Source organism: Ambystoma mexicanum, chromosome 11 (genome assembly GCF_040938575.1).
Source record: "Ambystoma mexicanum isolate Mex_15411 chromosome 11, UKY_AmexF1_1, whole genome shotgun sequence".
Lineage (NCBI taxonomy): Eukaryota > Metazoa > Chordata > Amphibia > Caudata > Ambystomatidae > Ambystoma > Ambystoma mexicanum.
The window spans coordinates 1,363,548,067-1,363,564,956 of NC_090934.1; the positions used below are offsets into that span (position 1 = coordinate 1,363,548,067).

The 16,890-nt window shown below is 45.1% G+C and overlaps 1 protein-coding gene across 8 annotated transcripts in view; it reads right to left on the bottom strand.

Annotated features, from left to right (window-relative positions):
- Positions 1 to 16,890, bottom strand: part of TJP1 (tight junction protein 1) — a 2,827,266-nt gene that overhangs the window by 476,283 nt on the left and 2,334,093 nt on the right. For all 8 annotated transcript variants that reach the window (XM_069624936.1, XM_069624933.1, XM_069624931.1 and 5 more), the window contains one exon: positions 2,107 to 2,317. In XM_069624936.1, the coding sequence (XP_069481037.1) occupies positions 2,107 to 2,317 (211 nt within the window). The remainder of the gene's footprint in view (positions 1 to 2,106; positions 2,318 to 16,890) is intronic.

Consider the following 16,890-nt stretch of genomic DNA (forward strand, 5'->3'; position numbering starts at 1 on the left):
TGAGATGAGTAGCGCTGAAGGTTAGTGAGAGCGCGATGCGCGATGCACCCGTTTCGTATTTGTATTGAACTGAGTTCTTTTTCTGTGTCTTTTAGGTGCCGCAACGTTTTCAGCGTGGATGCCGGTTATGAAGAACAAATGTGGTGAGTAAGCGCGGTATGCAGCGCCTCTAGATGTTTCCACGCTAACCTGGAGTGTCTTTTCCCTCTTGCAGATGGATGAGAAGCTCTGGAGACAGAGTTCCCTCAGAGCGGCTGGGATTGAGGTAAGCGTTTGAAGCTCGTACAGTCTTTAAAAAATAAGCGAAGATTTGCAGAATGCTTACCAATGCCTTTTTTCGGTGTTCTTGCAGGAGCTGAGTGCAGAAGAAAGTTGCAGGCCTACTGTAGACCGATCTGAACACGGTGAGTGTCACGCTGCAGGTGCAGAAAACGCAAAGCATGTTTCTCAGCCTGGGTGTGGCTTAAACAGTCACTGGGTATCCCAGGTGTCTCTGGGTCGAACCACACCCAAAAGACTAGACTGCACATGCAGTTCTGGGAGCCGAAATATGTGGGGGCATCCATCTTGTCCCCATCAATGCACTACAAGTCCAATCCCCAATGTTATCCTATGGGAGTGAGTGAGTCTGGTGCCACAAGCGCCAAGTCTGACTCCAAGTGGGTCTTTGGAGGGATGGAGAGGCCCTTGAGGGCCATTTAGGTGATCGTGGCCTGGCTCCAGCTTGACATCTTGGAGGGCTGGGGACATGAGGGGCAGGAATCATGACACCCTCCACAAGCCTGGGAAAAGCCTGTGCTTTCCCGGGCACTGGAAGTACATATAAGGATCTTCCTAGCCTCACAGGCCAGGGAGAAGGGTAAAACACAAGATGGCCAAAGGACAAGCGAAAAAAACCTTATGCCATGGCCATGTTTTACCACTTGCCACAGTTAGTTGCCAAAATGCAGTAAGGCTAAACTGAAATACACCAACAAAAAACAAAAAGTAACTGCTGTCACCAGACTGTCCATTAAGCACACCTAGAGTAACCAAAAATCCTGAGTTTTAGTCTAGGGCAAAACAAAAAAATTGTAACCCATAGTACTGCATTGTAAGACGCATTGTACAGTGATAAAAGGTACCATAAGTGCTAACAAGTTACTAAAAGTAGTAGCAAAGTAACAATACTAAGGGAAACAATGTTTCCCAGTACCGACAGCCTGAAGGACATGTCAGTTTCCCCATGACAAATGAGCAAAAGCCAGTGAAGTGAAGCTTAATGCTTCTCTGCACTGTAAAAAGAGCAGGTCCCGAGACAAAAATAAAAGCAAAACGTTTGGGAGGTCCATAGAAATGGAAGGAAAGGTGTTGTAAAGAGACATCTTTCCTAACAAGCTGTCTGCGGGAGGATGGAATCCATTGCATCATTCATTTGGCAACACTATGAAGCTAACAGAAACCAAATTTAACCACCACTGTGGTCGCGGTTCAGAGCGCTACTCAGTACATAGGTTTGTGAAGGTAAAACCCCAGTTTTATCAATTGTCTCTATAGTTTGCATGGGCATGTCATGTGGTACACAGTACATGTTCACAAAAAACAAGTAATATGGTGGTCCACTAATGTGGCATTTTCTGGATTTATCTGTATTATATTGTCAATATTTAAAGTGCCTTTCAACCCTCCTAGCTTGGATCCTAAATGAAGCATGCATAGAACCATTAGAGTGGTATACAATTGAACACTTGCTAAAATGCCCGATTTTTAAAACACAAATAAGAATAGCATATGTAGGACTCGACAAGGGTGTCTTGGATTTCAATAAAATGTTAAAAAGAAAACTACTGCGCGTTTTGCCAATAAAGGAAGCACTCCTCTTTGTTTAAGATTTCGACAAAGTCTGACAGGTTTCTTCTGCTCTGGAGCGGTTCACATTATGCAGTGCCCTAGGTTTGGATTTACAATGGCTGGCCATCTTTAAGTGTAGTTTCCCCGCAAAGGTACCATTTTTGTAAAACGCTTCTTTCCCTTAACCTGAAGTGTAAAGAACACTCTGTTTTTATGCTTGGTACACGAAATAATACAGTAAAGACTGATACAGTGTAAGCAGAGTGTAACCCTTACTTGTGAAAAGATGATGGTTATTTTTCCGTAACTTATGGGAGCGTTCATATAATTTCCTGGCACTTTTCCGCGATTCTGGACAAAGCCTCGTCCTCATAGTTTTCACACCTTGCTTGGAATCTGGGTTAAGAAATACCACAATTGGGTACCACTGCGCATAGTTCAACCGATCCACTGCATTCGGAGTTACATCTAACAAAGCATGTTTGTCCTGTGGGGGGTGGAGAGGAGAAGAAAACAAAAATAGGTTTATATACCAGGAGCAAAAATGGTCAGTTCTATCTGCACAACATACCTAAAACGGCTAACTGAAGCAATATGTTCATTTTTAAGGTACCACGACTCATGCATATATTGCCAATCACAGAATACCATTAACCATTGAGATTGGACGGATTAGGGAGTTTGAAAATATTGTTAAAACTACTCAACGGCTAAGTTTATATAATCGTTAAAAAAAGACTCATGTAGCAGGGGTAAGAGAACACACACAGACTTTAAAAATAGACAATATTTAATATGTAATTAAGATATGCTCAATGTTCTCAATTGAAGCCTTTGATCTGCTGGCTATGTGCCTCAGTAAATAGTGTAAACTTGGCAGAATAGTATCTCAAAATTAAAACCAATTGTTCTAATTTCTATGCGAGAGAGAGAATAGCAAACTCCTCCTTTTCCCCCCATCATGGGATAGCAGTGTCACGAGGCATTGAATCACATTGAAGTCGGCACAGCTTTATATGACAGACAAACAGCTTTAAGGGAATATGAGTGCTTGAACAGGGATCTATCCCTTGCCCCGGCACTGCCCCGTCATATACTACCATCGTTGCCCACAATAGTCCTTTACTTGTTTATCTATTAATAGACAATGATTGATCTATTTATTTAGGGCTATAATAGGAAAAGGAAACTACAGAACAGGAACACAGTGGTCACTACGATAAGTAAAATAAATGTACCTGCCTGGAAACCTCCTTTTCCAGCACTCAAGTATCTATATATTGACAGGCTTATTTGAATATTCCATGATAACCATGTCTGAAGTATTTTCTTCAGACCCTATGTTTAGGGTGCCTGAAGATCGAATCACACATAGGTCTGCAGGGATTCTCTGTATATTACAAACTCCCTAAGACCGACCAAACCCACCCACACACGCCACTTTGCCTGGTAAAGGGTTTACCAGAAATGGCAAATACAGAACTGAAGTCCGGAAAACAGGCAAAATAAAAGATGGTCAAAGGACAGGCAAACACCTCTTGGTACAGATATTTTACAGTAGTTGGTACCCAAAAAGGGCATTAATCAGTAAAATGCAGAAGTGCACGAGACAATTATTAGGTGAGTTTTCCTCAAGTCTACCTGTGATAAGACTTTATAAAACTATCCACTGGTATACAGGGCCCAACTTCTAGTATACGTCCGTACTACTCAAGGTTCTGGTAATATGGCAGAGCAGCAAGGCTTATCTTAGGAGCGAGATGTGAGTTGTAGGCAATTACAATGAATTCAGTAAATACATAGGCCAAAAGAAACACTTCTAGTTATAGAAAAATAGTTATTTATTGTATATACACAAGGTAAAGTTGTATTTAGATAAGTACTATTGCAAACTGATAAACACAATAGAAAACCAATGCAATACTTCAGGTGAGTAAACCATATGTTAAGAATTATACAGTTAATTGAACACAGTTCAGAGGTGAGTGAAATCACTTGGGTTAAACACCAACAATAGCACGTCAGTACTGTGAAGTCATCACAAAGCAAGACACAGATAACAGACATATATCAAACTAAAACACTTTATTAAATCAAATGTCAGGATGGTTGAAGGCCAATCTTGCCCTATGCCAAGATGGGATTTCCCAATCACAATAAAACTAAGTAAAGTCTGAGTCAAACAGTTCCTCTTGAAAGTCTGTCTGTGTCGACAACCTATACTTGCTCTCACCATTTAGACTAACAATGGGCAGGGATATTAAGTTCAACTCAAAGTTTGATGCTTCTTCCAGCTCTCTTTCCTCAAGTATAAAATAATCCCACAAAGGTCTCAAGATTACCTCTAACTCACAAGATAATCCTTGGGTTCCTTTCCCCAAGTCTCATGCAACAGTCCCCAAAAAAAGGGGGGGTTTCAGTCTCAGGGCTCCCTTCCCCAAGACTTCAATGTCACCTTTTGTACTTGTTTTAGTTCGTTTTACCAGTTTGTTTCCCCAATAGTCTGTGTCTTTGGTATTCAGGGTTCACTTTATAAGGCGCAGTTGTCAAACCACATGGTCCACCCATTACAGGATGCGCAACCAGGATCCCTGGGCTCTTCAGGACCCTGCCAATTCCTTGGCACCTGCTCCTGTGCACCAAGGGTTTCCTTGACACTTGCTCATGTGTACCAAGTTATTTCTGGTTAATGTCTTTAGGTCCGCCTCCTGGCCTTGGGTACAAAGTTCCACTCTTTTTGGCTTTCCTGCGTCAGCCTCTTCGATTGTACTTTAATGTTCTTATCGTGCTTTACATGTAAATTGCTTAATGATTTTAATATGCTTTGAATATGAGTTTCTCTTGGTTCAATAGTTACTTGCATTGCTTAAAGTTTAAGTTTTCATTCAGGAAAAAAAAAAACTTAATTGAAATGCAATCTTGTTCTTGTAGTTCAAATGAAGTGTGCTTTCTGTTCCGTACTCAGAATGACCAGACCGCCACTTGCCGCAGTCTGCTTCAGAGCTCCTGGGTGCCTGCTCGTCCTTCCGACACTCACCAGCGGTCTGCTCCTTCTCCCAGCAGTTCTGGTTGGTTTCCCTCTTTTGGAGCCGGGAAACATCGCTGATGTGAGCCCTGCTCGCCTGCCCTAACTTCGCTCCTGTTTTCCTTCTGCTTCACAGAGGACGCGGACGGCGTCCTCTGTTATCCAGGTCTGCAAGCGTCCTGGTTCAGCTCCAAGTCCCACCAAGGCTGCAACCTCTTGGAGCGACTCCCCTGCTGGTCACTGCCACGCCAGGCAGCCCTGCTTCTCTCTGGGGTGTTCCCAGTCTCTCATTTTATGTACCTGCAACCTTCTAACAGGCTGCAGGTGTGCCTGGTCAATTAGATCTGCCTGACCATAATTAGAAAGACATGCCTGACTTTCCCAATGCTCGGGTGGCAGCTTCCTTGTCCCAGTACCCAAGTGGTAAAAATGTGTAGTGTTCATTCCCCTTAGTCTCCTCTTCACAGTACTATCATATTAGGGAAAGTGAGGGGGAACAGGCTTACAATAGCCCATAAAGGTTGGGGTAGGGTCAGGTTGGTAGGAAAGGGGGGATACCATGTCTCTCTCTCAAGGGTACCCCACTCCCAGTCTCCAAGGACCCTCCACCTATGTGATCCTCCCTCGCTTGTTCACCTCCGGGGCAGGATCCAAGAGCGATGGCTTTTCCCTGTCCACCTACACAGAGAATCAATGGGGAATAGGAGTGGGAATAACCTCAGGTTTCTCATAGTAATTTAAAAGACTTATTACTTTTCAGAGGCCTTAGACTTTAGCAGTCAATCCCTATCTAGGTACACGTTCTTCAACGTCAGATTGGAGGCCTTGGCATGGGCGAACACCCAAACACTGAAATCAGCACTCCAAGCACAAAGGAGCGACAGAGAAACTGAAGGTATGTACTCTACAAGTCCAACAGTATCTGGGTAGTGTTGAAAAAGATGCAGCTGGATTCTTTCACGGTGCAGCAGCGGTGGACCAGGTCTCCTGTTCCTTGGTCATGGTGACAAAAGGAGGGACTCAGGAAGGGATGTCGCAGCATAAGTTAAGAGAAAGGCCTCCCAGCAAAGGACTATTTGTGCTCCAATGTCAGTTTGCTGTTTTGACAGACTTCAAAGGGGGACGGTCATCGTCCAACTGATTCACCTCGCTTGCTCGGTCCTGCACTCTGATGACGGGACTTTGATGAGGGGGATCTTGCCCATGGAGGACCGGAAGGAGTCCACCAAAGTTTTCGGAGACTTTGGTTCACGGGAAGACAATGCACTGTAGAATGGTTGCAGGTTCCAGCTTACTGGCGGTATACAGCCCCGGAAGGTTGCAGCACCTTGTGGGATGGATCAAAACGCAGGTTGTCTTAGGACTGATTATACCCACCAGTCCCAGGGATGAAGTCGTTCTCTTCAGAGCTCACCCGTCACACCGAAAACTGGGTCCGGACAGCAGTGGTCACTTCACAGTGCTGCAAAGAGTCTGCAGGCGTCTCTGGTCATCTTCAGTTACTTCAGCGTCCGGTGGTCGACTTGCTTTTCACTCCAGAAGCCTCACCTTTAATACAGTTCCAGCAAACACTCCTCTGCAATCTCTCTCAGCAATTTACAGACAGGGGCGTTTGGCTGTCCAGTCAGGACAGCCAGAACCCCAGTGGGAGCTGGTCCTATTCAGGCACACAGGCAGATAAAGGACAGGGGGTTGGAAACCTCCTCCCCCACTTCCTGCCTGCCCAGGCACTCTGGAGCCTAGGCAGGGAGACTCAAGGGTTCCTGCCTAAGGCAAAACACACATACTGACCTCCCCTTCACCCCAGAATGGTAGAAGAGCTAACAAAGAAAAATCACGCTAGTAATGGCAACAAAAAAAAAAAGAAGGGAGGCCCCAAGTTGTACTTCGGTGCACCTATTGTGCACTATTGGGGCTATGGACAAAGCCAGCGGTAAACAATGACAACAGTTGGTAGAACATGCCCACTGCCATCAGCCATAACTAGGACATTGGCTAGAGAAGGGGGATACTAGGTACCCCTTTAGCACTCCACATAAGGTGGTATGTGCCAATCTCTCAGACTACTCAGTTTTAGGAGAGGTAATAAGTAGCTCTCTATTCTTAAGAGGAAGTTACTTACCTGTGGTAACGTTCTTTCGATTGGATGATACTCCCATGTATTCCTGCTTGCGCCTGCAGCGACCGTTGGCTTCAGATTCATTTTTATGCGGATATCTAATTCTCTCATGGATGTACCTTACGCCCGACAGTTACTCACCCTGAAAAAGCATACACTGAAAGAACAAAGACATTCTACTGCAGGGTAGGTTGGGAGGGGTGATTAATACATGGAAGGAACATCCAATTGAAACAAGGTTGCCACGGGTAAGTAACTTGTTCTTCAAATGGACTGTGTCCTCCAACATATTCCTCATCTTTTGATAGACTCCCAAAGCAGTGTTTGCATTTTTTGGAGGAGGGAGTCAGACTTTTCCATTTCAAGTGAGAATTTAGGAGTTCCTTATTGGGCTATGTGTACTGAATGCAATACCGCCTTCCCAAAAACACCTTCCCTGCCTGAAGGGTCCAAATTATAATGCTTAGTGAATGCGTGGACGGTGGACCATGCGGCCGCTGCACAAATAAGCTTAATTGGGACTCCTCTCTGTAAGGCAGAGGAAGTAGCCATGCCACTGGTTGAATGAGCCACAGGCCCTCAGGAGGATCTTTTCCACCAATCTGTAGCATTCAGAAATTCCCAAAATGATCCACCTAGATCAGGTTTGTTTTGTGACCGACATACCAAACTTATGTCCTGTCTAACCAACAAAAAGTTGATCATCCGGTCTTAACTTAGTCCTGGATAAGTAGAAGTTAAGTGCACAACTTGGGTCAAAGCCTGTGTAATCTCTCCTCTTCCTTTCCAGGATGAGGTGCACGATAAAACGACAGAAGTATTTTTTTTATTTAGTTAAATGAAACGCACACAATTTTTGATAAAAATGTAGGTTTAACCTTATCCTTAATGAAGGTTGTATAAGGAGGCTTGCTAGACGAGGCTTGAAGTTCACTCACCCTAAAGGCTGATGTAAGAGCAACCTTAATTATGGTCTTTAGTGTTAGCAATCTTAGAGGGCAGGAATGGATAGGCTCGAATGGAGCACACGTGAGAAATTTCAAAACTAAGTTAAGATCCCAAACCGGGATTTGAAATTGGATCGGAGGGGATACATTTGTCAATCCCTTCAGAAATTGGATTACTAGTGGTATTTTGAAGAAAGATAAGTCTTCAGACATGAAAATAGATAGTGCTGCCAGATGCCCTTTTGTTGTGCCAACTTGAGCCCCATATTAGCCAAGTGTAACAAAAACGAAAATACCATAGGTGTGCTGCATGTAAAAAGGGTCCACATTGATATGATCGTTTATTAATATAGCGCCTATACACAATGTGTTTCGAAGTGCTTCAAGGCAAGGGAGGGAACAAGGGAAAATACAACCACATTCTTGCAGGCTATTAACAGTAAGGATGTGAAATTAACTATTGTACTCGGCCTGACGACATTTCAGATAGTGCAAGAGCTAAGACATAGATAAGGAAGGGAGGGAGGGGGAGAGTGGGAAGGAAACGGAAACAGACAGGCGACTACCGTACTAGGCCTGATGACATTTCTGGTAGAGCCGGAGAAAAACAAAAGGTGAGGGAGAGGGGTGCAGAAAGGGAGGGGAGGAACAAAACAAGCGACTATCATACTAGGCCTGATGACATTTCAGATAGTGCTGGAGGCGTGGTGGGGAGGAAAAAAACAGTAATGGGAGGGTGGAGGAAACAGACTAGGTTGCCATCATATTAGGTCCAGGGACAATTTTGATAGAGTAAGTGCATAGAAGAAAGCAAGGGGGAAGGGAAAGGAGGAGAGAAAAGAGAGTAAGCAGTCAAAAAGAGCGGAGAAGCAAGAGTGGAGAGCGAATACAACTGCAGAAGTCATTAGTAACACATAATGTTGCAAGGCAGGATACAAGATGAAGATGGTAACAGCATGATTCAGGGCCACCATGAGTATAAGATGCAAAGGAAGTCCAGCATGAGAGTTGAGAAAGAGTGACGCACCGTGAACGAATGAAGCCTATAAAAGTCAAATCCAGCATTGGCCACAAGATAGTGATGGTGAAGGAAGGCACCAGGTGGGCGGGGCTTGCTAAGTGGTGAAAAAGAGCAGCATGCAGGAAGATACCAGGTGGGCTGGGCTTAGGCCAGGTGACCTAGATCCACTTGCACCTGCTCCCCATCTGCAAAGGAAAAGAAGTGGGAGGGCTCCGTAAGTAGGGAAACAGAGCGGCAAGCAGGAAGGTACCAGGTGGGCGTTGATATCCCTGCACTAGCTGCAGAACTTGTTCCAACGGCAGCGGTATAAGGATTTTCATCGCTGCCTTTCTGGCCAAAAGTAAAATCGCCATTACGTCATCCCAATCCTTGTATCTCAACCTCTCAGAAACCATGCGTGAAGGTTGAGTGTCCTGACTTCTGGATGGAGAACCCGACCCTCCTCTCGCAAGAAGATTCTCTTTGTGGAAGACCTATTGGAGGGCAGATGGACATGTCCAGAAGGTCTGGGTACCACGTCCTCCTGGCCCAATCCAGAGCAATTCAACCTCCTGATCACTTGTGGAATGACAGGGACTGGAGGAAACACGTAAAGGAGTGGAAACTCACAGTCCACTACGAACGTGTCCCCGAGAGCTCCTCTTGGCGGGAAATTCCCTGGAGCAGTACAGCTCGCACTTCTGGTTGACACCAGTTGCAAACAGATCCACTTCAGTGGTTCCCCAAAGGCTGAAGATCTCTTGAAGGACTTCCTGAGCAAGTTCCCAATCACGGGAGACTGCTCTGCCTGCTCAGAGCGTGTTCTCCTCTCCAGCTAGGTGAACTGCTGATGGAGAAGATTCCCTTTTGAACTGCCCAGACCAATGCTGCATTGCCTCTCTGCAAAGTGGTAGTGACTCTTAACAGCTCCCCTCGCTTGCTGAGGTAGTACATGGCCACTGTGTTGTCCTTCATTATTGGGACACTCTTCACGTGTGCAGATGGCAGAAAGGACTTCAACCCTAGTCCGACTGCCCTCAGCTCCAAAAGGTTGATTTGTAGTTTGGACTCTGATGGAGGCCAATGACCGCTGATCGTCAGATCATTGGCATGTGCTCCCCATGACTGAGGCATCCGTAACTAGTGTTATATCCGGCCATGGTTGCAAAAGGGTTCTCCCTTTAGAATGTTTTCCTCGCAGGCCCACCACAGAAGATCCTGTGCGACTCTGCTCAGAATCTGAAGGTGGTCTAACATCCTGCTTGAGAATTGGGATCTTTGAGTTCTGAGAGCCCATTGGAGAGATCTCATTCTCGGGCGAGCCTCTGGCACCAGGAAAATGCAGGCTCCCATGAGGGCAAGCAACCTCAAAAAGAATCGTAGCCCGGAAGACGCTGGGCACTATGGAATTTGGTGACCATCTGCAGAATGTCCTGAGCCCTCATCTCAGGTGGTGAAGCCTTTCCCAAGGATGCCTCTAGGACTGAGCTGATGAATTGGAGCCTTTGAGATGTTATCATGTGGGACTTCTTGAAGTTGAGGGTTAAGCCCAGTCTGTGGAGGCAGTGGCAGGTTACGCTAAGATGTGTCAGGACCTGTTGGGAGAACAGGCCCTGATCAGCCAATCATCCAGGTAGGGGTAGATGTGAATCCCCCCTCTCCTGAGGCTCGCTGCCACCTCCGCCATCAACTTGGTGTAAACCCTAAGGGCGGAGGTCAGCCCAAAAGGCAGAACTCAAAACTGATGAGTACCGGCAACGCCAAACCTCAGGTACTTTCTGTGCTTGTGATGGATCGCTACATGAAAGTAAGCATCCAGAAGGTTCAATGGTAACATCCAATCCTGAAGCTGGAGGGCCTGAAGGATCTGAGAAAGGGTGACCATATTGAATGTTGTCAGGGCTGGCAGGTGTAGGTGGTCCGACAAATGGAGATGGCCTGTGGTGGTTCATAGAATAGGAGGGTGTTTTACATCAATTCATTAGGTTAAGCATTACAGACTTCCCAAGCGAAGAGGGAGGAATGCTGGGGCTTATCTGATTGGTTGAGAGAACAATAGCTAGGGTACTTGGCTGGTGTACAGGGTTCTATAACTGCCTTTCATCCAGAGAAATTTTGTGACAGGTTGAGTAAATTAAAGTTCCTTAACTTAGGCCCAATCCAGAGTCCTGAAATCTCTCCAAAGAGGAAGAAATCAGTCTGCAGCCGTGAGGTTCCTTATTCAAGAAGGCATCAGGTGGGAGCGTTTCAATTTGAGGTTTAATGCAAAAGAAAACACCCAGCAATTCATTCAGAGAATCTAAGAGGAAAAGTATAGCTTATATAACTAGAGAAAACGTGTTGGACTGTCATAGCAGAGCTGTTATCTTTCTAATTCAATGTAAATAAGTTAAATCTTAAAACTAGTGGGTCGCGTGAAAGACATTCTGTGCTGGTTCAAGTGTTTGCAGTGTGTGAAGCTATAATTGGTTACTGACACGGCAGTTAATCAAAAGGAAGTCAGCAACGTATTGTTTGTCCGCACGGTATATGGAGTGGTGTGCAGCGTTGAATGTTTTAGAGAGAAATCAGCCTTGTGCTTAGTGCACGTGTATTTACAGTTTTTCTGAGGCGCATTTAGTTTTTAAAGTAAAAGAAAACCAGCGTGGGGTTTTCATGTGTGCGAATGTGTATTCAATTTCACAATAATCCCAGATGCGTGTCTTGCCTTGCTCCTGAAGCGCGGTGTGTTTTTGAACGTCGAGAGAAAACCGGCGTCAGATTTTCATGCACGCGAGTGTGAAGTGAATTTCACAGCAACTCCAAGCGTGGGTCCTTCTTTACTTTGGAAGTGCGGTTTTGCTTCGACAGCAAACAGCAAACAATGTGCGCGTCATCAGGTGCGAGGAGACAAACTGTGCAGTACCTGAAGGATTTGACAGCAGTATGCCAATCTCATGAAGCACTATCCCTGCAAGTTCGTTCAGCACAAACGCTAGCATGTTATTTCCCAGCTGGTATAATTTAAGGACATAGAAAGAAGACTTTGCTCTTATAAGAGAAGCATTGTTAAAGTGAATATGAATGTTCGCAGTTCTACAGTATTCAATAAAAGTGTTAGAACAACTCATAGTAAAACATTCTTATTTCTGTTGCAAGTTATGTAATGACATTGTTAGCAGCCAACGTTTGAAAGTAAAGACAAGACATTTTTTTCAGTCTACTATTGTTGAAATGAAAAGACTTTAATCTCAGTTTTCAACAGTATCTGTGAAAGAGAAATATAAAATACAGAAAGAAAACACTCAGTAATAGTTTCTGGAAGAGACCAATGCTAGAACTCTTATGAACCTCAACTATTCACTTCAGCACTGAGTACATTTAAGTTAGTCATTCTTTCAAAAGAATTCAGTTATCCAATACTACGCCTCTAAGCTAACAGCAGAGGTATAACAGGTAGTGGATTTTCGGCTATAATTATTATTCTAAACGCATGTTCTACTCTGAGTTTATGTAACCTGGTGTATTTATTCCACTACAGATACCAGAGACAGGCCAGAAGATTGGGAGTACGCTGTATCTGCTTGATCTCATTTGTTATTTTTTCCACTGCCCCTTTCCCTTCCTTGGGGTTCTTGACTCAGCTGTGAATACAGGGATGAGCAGGGAACTCTTGGTGAGGGTGTGTGGGGTCGGCATCAGCTCCTGTGGATTCCAGCAAGCCTGTCATGACAAACCTGTCCTCTTAAGTCTTGAGTCTCAATTCTCTGTCCTCCTTGGGGATTAGAAAGTAAGAGTACTACAAACTCTTATTCCTCTATGCTACAGGAACTGGTTCTATAGCACATTTCTCCAGCTGGGTAAACATTTCCTGCACAAGGAGCAGATCTGGAACTTTGAAGGAGTTGTTCCCCGGTGGGTAATCTGGAGATCCTTTTAGAAAGAGAAGGCAGTGCATATGCAACTGAAGTAATACTCTGCCATTATTGCAGATGCCTTGAGAGTCTGCCTCCCGCCAGGGTTTTTGTGCACTAAGGCCTCAGAGAGGTTTTGAAGCGGCTGATTCAGCGGCTGAGGGTAAAGCAGTGGTTGCCTGTGCCGTCTTAGCACCTCTTCCTCATCCAACACAGGGGAATCTTCTTTGACTTCTTTGATTTGGCAGTCCTCTCCCTCATTCAAGTGAGGAGTAATAAGGAAAGGGCCTGCTCCTCCCAGCTGTCCCAGTGGGGCGCATTTGTGGCTGTCTGATTGCAGCACCAAGGGATTTTGCTGCTGCCTTGGAGGTCTGCAGCTTCTCCAGGCTCTCGTCAGCCTTGCTGCCTAATACATGTGTGCCATCAAAGGGCATGTTAAGTCTGGATTGCACATCTGGAGCGAAACTAGACTCTCAACCAGGCAAATCTGCGCATTACAGAGCTAGCCGCCATAGCTCTGCTGATAGTCAGCAGAGTGAATATCAGTCTGAAGGGATTCACGCATTGCATCCTTCCGATCCTTAATATTTAAGAAACCGTCTCTTTCTGCCCCTTCAGGGACAAAGTTCAGCCACCACTGATACACATTCCCATAGGGTGAATGTGAATTTAGCCAGTGCACATGTGGCATTTGTCGACTTAAGGGCCATACTTCCAGCAGAGAAGACCTTTTCTGTCATAGCATCATAGTGTTCCCTGTCGGGGGGAATTGTTGGGTATGCATTCTTATTGGATGTGGCGGCCTGTAGCACCAAACTTTCTGGAGATGGACGTTTACTTAGGCAACAGGGGTTTACTTGGGCAACAGGAGTCACTGCTTGAAGCCCTGATTTTTTAAATATTTTTTTATTTACTGCCGGAATTAATTCTGGCATCTCCCAGTTGGCACAGACCTGCTTTGTAAGGCTACATGAAAGGGAAGAATAGGGTTCTCCTGTGGTCCCTTATCTAAAATATCTAAGATCATTTGTCTCAAAAAGTGGTTTAAGTCTACACCAGCCCAGATATTCGATTACTCTGGACATTAGTTGCCTGTACGACTCATCAGCATGGTCTTAACTATCTGGTCTTCCAAATTCAATTTCGGGAGAGGTTTTTATCCCACTTGCAGTGTGTAGTGTTTCATGGAGTTAATTTTATCCTCTACTCCTCCGATATCAGAGCCACTGGGACACCTGGGGCCACTATTCTAATCCAAAAGGACATGATTCATAAGAAGATGGCTCATTTTCCTCATAAATTGAAGAAAGTGACAAAGTCTTTCCTTGGCAGTGGGGTAAGTAGTTTTTAAAAAAATCCTTTGAGCATTTTGTCATAAGCGTCGACAATGGTGTCAAAGTATTCGATTCCTTTGACGTCTTCAACAACTGAGGTGTCGAAAATGTTTTGGACAATGTCGTCCAAGATTGTTTTTGATGGAGTTTTCTCTTTGACACCCGGGCCAGAGGGCGCAAGGGTTTTGTCTTTTGCCTTTTCTCGGTCAGGTTTCTCGACATGGGCATGACTCTTGCTTTTCTTCAAGCGGGTCGAGGCCGCATTCTCGAATACTTGAAGCATTTTTAGTCTGAATCTCTCCCATTAAGCCGACGAGTCCGATTTAGTTGGGCAAGCGACAGGTTCAGGGAACGAACTCTAAGACGACAGCAAACTGTGACGCCTTTTTTCCAAACGCCGTGAGGACAATGACGAGTGGTAAGGTCCACTGTTGGATTGAGATCTTTTAGCTTTCTTCCGACTAGGAGAGTCGCCTCTCGACTCGTCAAAGGATTGCTTTTTCGGCAGTCATCGAAGGGGATTTACGTGACCTACATGCAGCGAACTTCATTCTCTATGCTCTTTCAGGGCTTTCGCTGTCATCAATAGGCAGGATCCACACTCTGATGTTAAATGATCCCAAGCACCACAGACACACCCAATGGGGCTCAGTAAGGGACATTTTTGCCACGCAGTCATGAAATTTATTTAAACCCCAATCTTTGAGTCGATGCTGACTAAGCCATTATTTTTTCACAAATTCTGATAGGTTTCTCCAAGGAGCCAAAGCGCGCCGACCTTCCGAAGCGATAGCTCTCGTGGAAAAACGGAATCTAAGCCAACAGTTGCGGCACGCTGTGAGAAACCTGAAACTGTCCCGCCCCGCTAGTCCCCGGAGACCTGTCCTTCAGGTGGGCAGGACACTTTCATCACTATTGGATCTAGTTCCCGGGGGAGGATCACCTGGGCAAGGGGTCTTCGGGGAGTGGAAGTGGGACACTGAGGGTTGAGAAAACCTTTTCCCCATCCTACCTTCTAGGATTATTTAGAAGCTCTACGGCCCCTTTTCCCCACACAAACACGTTCTTACACGGTAACAGACAACGGACCAACACCAGAGCCATTTACCTGACATGTCCCAATATAAGTGTCAGGCAGGGTCAGTCATTTGACAATCACGACCCGGCAGCCCTTTACCTTCCACACAGAGATAAAAGCCTGCGAAAGGGAAATCATAAGACCGGGCGCTACAGCTGGCATGCGAAGCAGCCAACGTCAATGGTACACAGGGGCCTCCCGCTTTGATAATGCAGGCGGAGAGGCAAGCTGGCTACCGTGGTACTATCCTTGACTCCAGAGAACAAAGAAGCCAAAGGGTTCAGCACAGCCGTGAGTCGGAAGAAGCAGATTGTAAACAGAACTGTGTTGAGCTCAAGGTTGCAAGTGGCAACATTTTTGAATGCAAGGAATCTGAAAGACGAATAACTTGTGTATGTGTTGAAATTTAAAGAAAGAAGCCCAGTTGGGGTCCAGGTGCAGAGGGGTCTGGTGCCACGTGGGCGCTCATTGGAAAGACTGTGACCTGGACCTATTCTTTGAAACTACAAGAACCAGAAGCCCTAAGAAGGGGCGGTGTGAGACAGAGTGGTTCTTTAAGGGTTACGTCAAATCCCTTATACAATCGAAAGTCTCTGACCTGTTGCCAAAGGAAAACTAGGGGAAGAGAGCCCCGCTTTCCAAATAAAGTTGTGAACTCTAATTTGTGGCAAGTGTGAACCTGACAGAGGGATACCGAGAGAAAGCTGGGAGAAAGAAAAGCTTTCTTTCTGATGCAAAGGAGAAATGCATGAACTGTGTTACAAATATATGAACTGTGTTAAGGAAAGGCCATAGTGAACCCGACTGAGGAAAGCCCAAACTACAAGGAGGATCTGAGCTTGACCGACAGATCCTAAGGGAAAATGCAAGAAGAGGAGGATCTGAGCCCGAAAGAGGGAGATCCAAGGGGCGAAGAGCAATTGCCCAAGGTACAAGAGCACCAAAGTAACTTTTTGTCTGTTTGTTTCTTTGAATCAGCCAGCCTTCTAAGGCAAAAGACTTTTTGATATTGTTGAACTGAACTTGGAACCTCATGCTGACAAGGGCAAGTAGTGTGCTGTGCTCTAGATTCTCGCCTTGTCCCATGCTTCAAACATGGGCAAGGAGACCCACCATAACATCCTGACTTTTCATTTTGTGAACACTTTTTTCTTTTCTGGACAACATTATCCCACACTCTTTTAGCAATTTAGCAGTAAGGTATTGGCAATAGTTTTTTAGCATAGGTCCTATAGGACTGCCTTATTGTTTGATGGTCATAGCTTGCTCCCATCTTAGATTTAGGTTTAGGTTAGGCGTTTATCTCACCCATTCTAACGTTCAATAAACACCCTTGAACTCACTTGTGTCCATCTTTACTGTTGCCACCATGAGTTCCTTACAGCGCCCTATATACCAGTGATGTCGTCACAGAGTGCCCCCTATGGGAAAAATGTTGCGAAGCAGCTAAAACTGGATATGGAGATATCAAAAGATTAGGAATACGTGGGAGGACACAATCCATTCAAACTGTAGTTACTTGAGGATAAGAAAAAGAATCTCAAAGAGAAGCACTAAGGTTTCCTAGCAACACTGACCATAAGAAGCTGTGTGCTGCAATAGTAAAATACAGATGCCTTTAAGAGCTTTGAAGAAAAGAGGCTCAATAGTACAGGTAAAATACA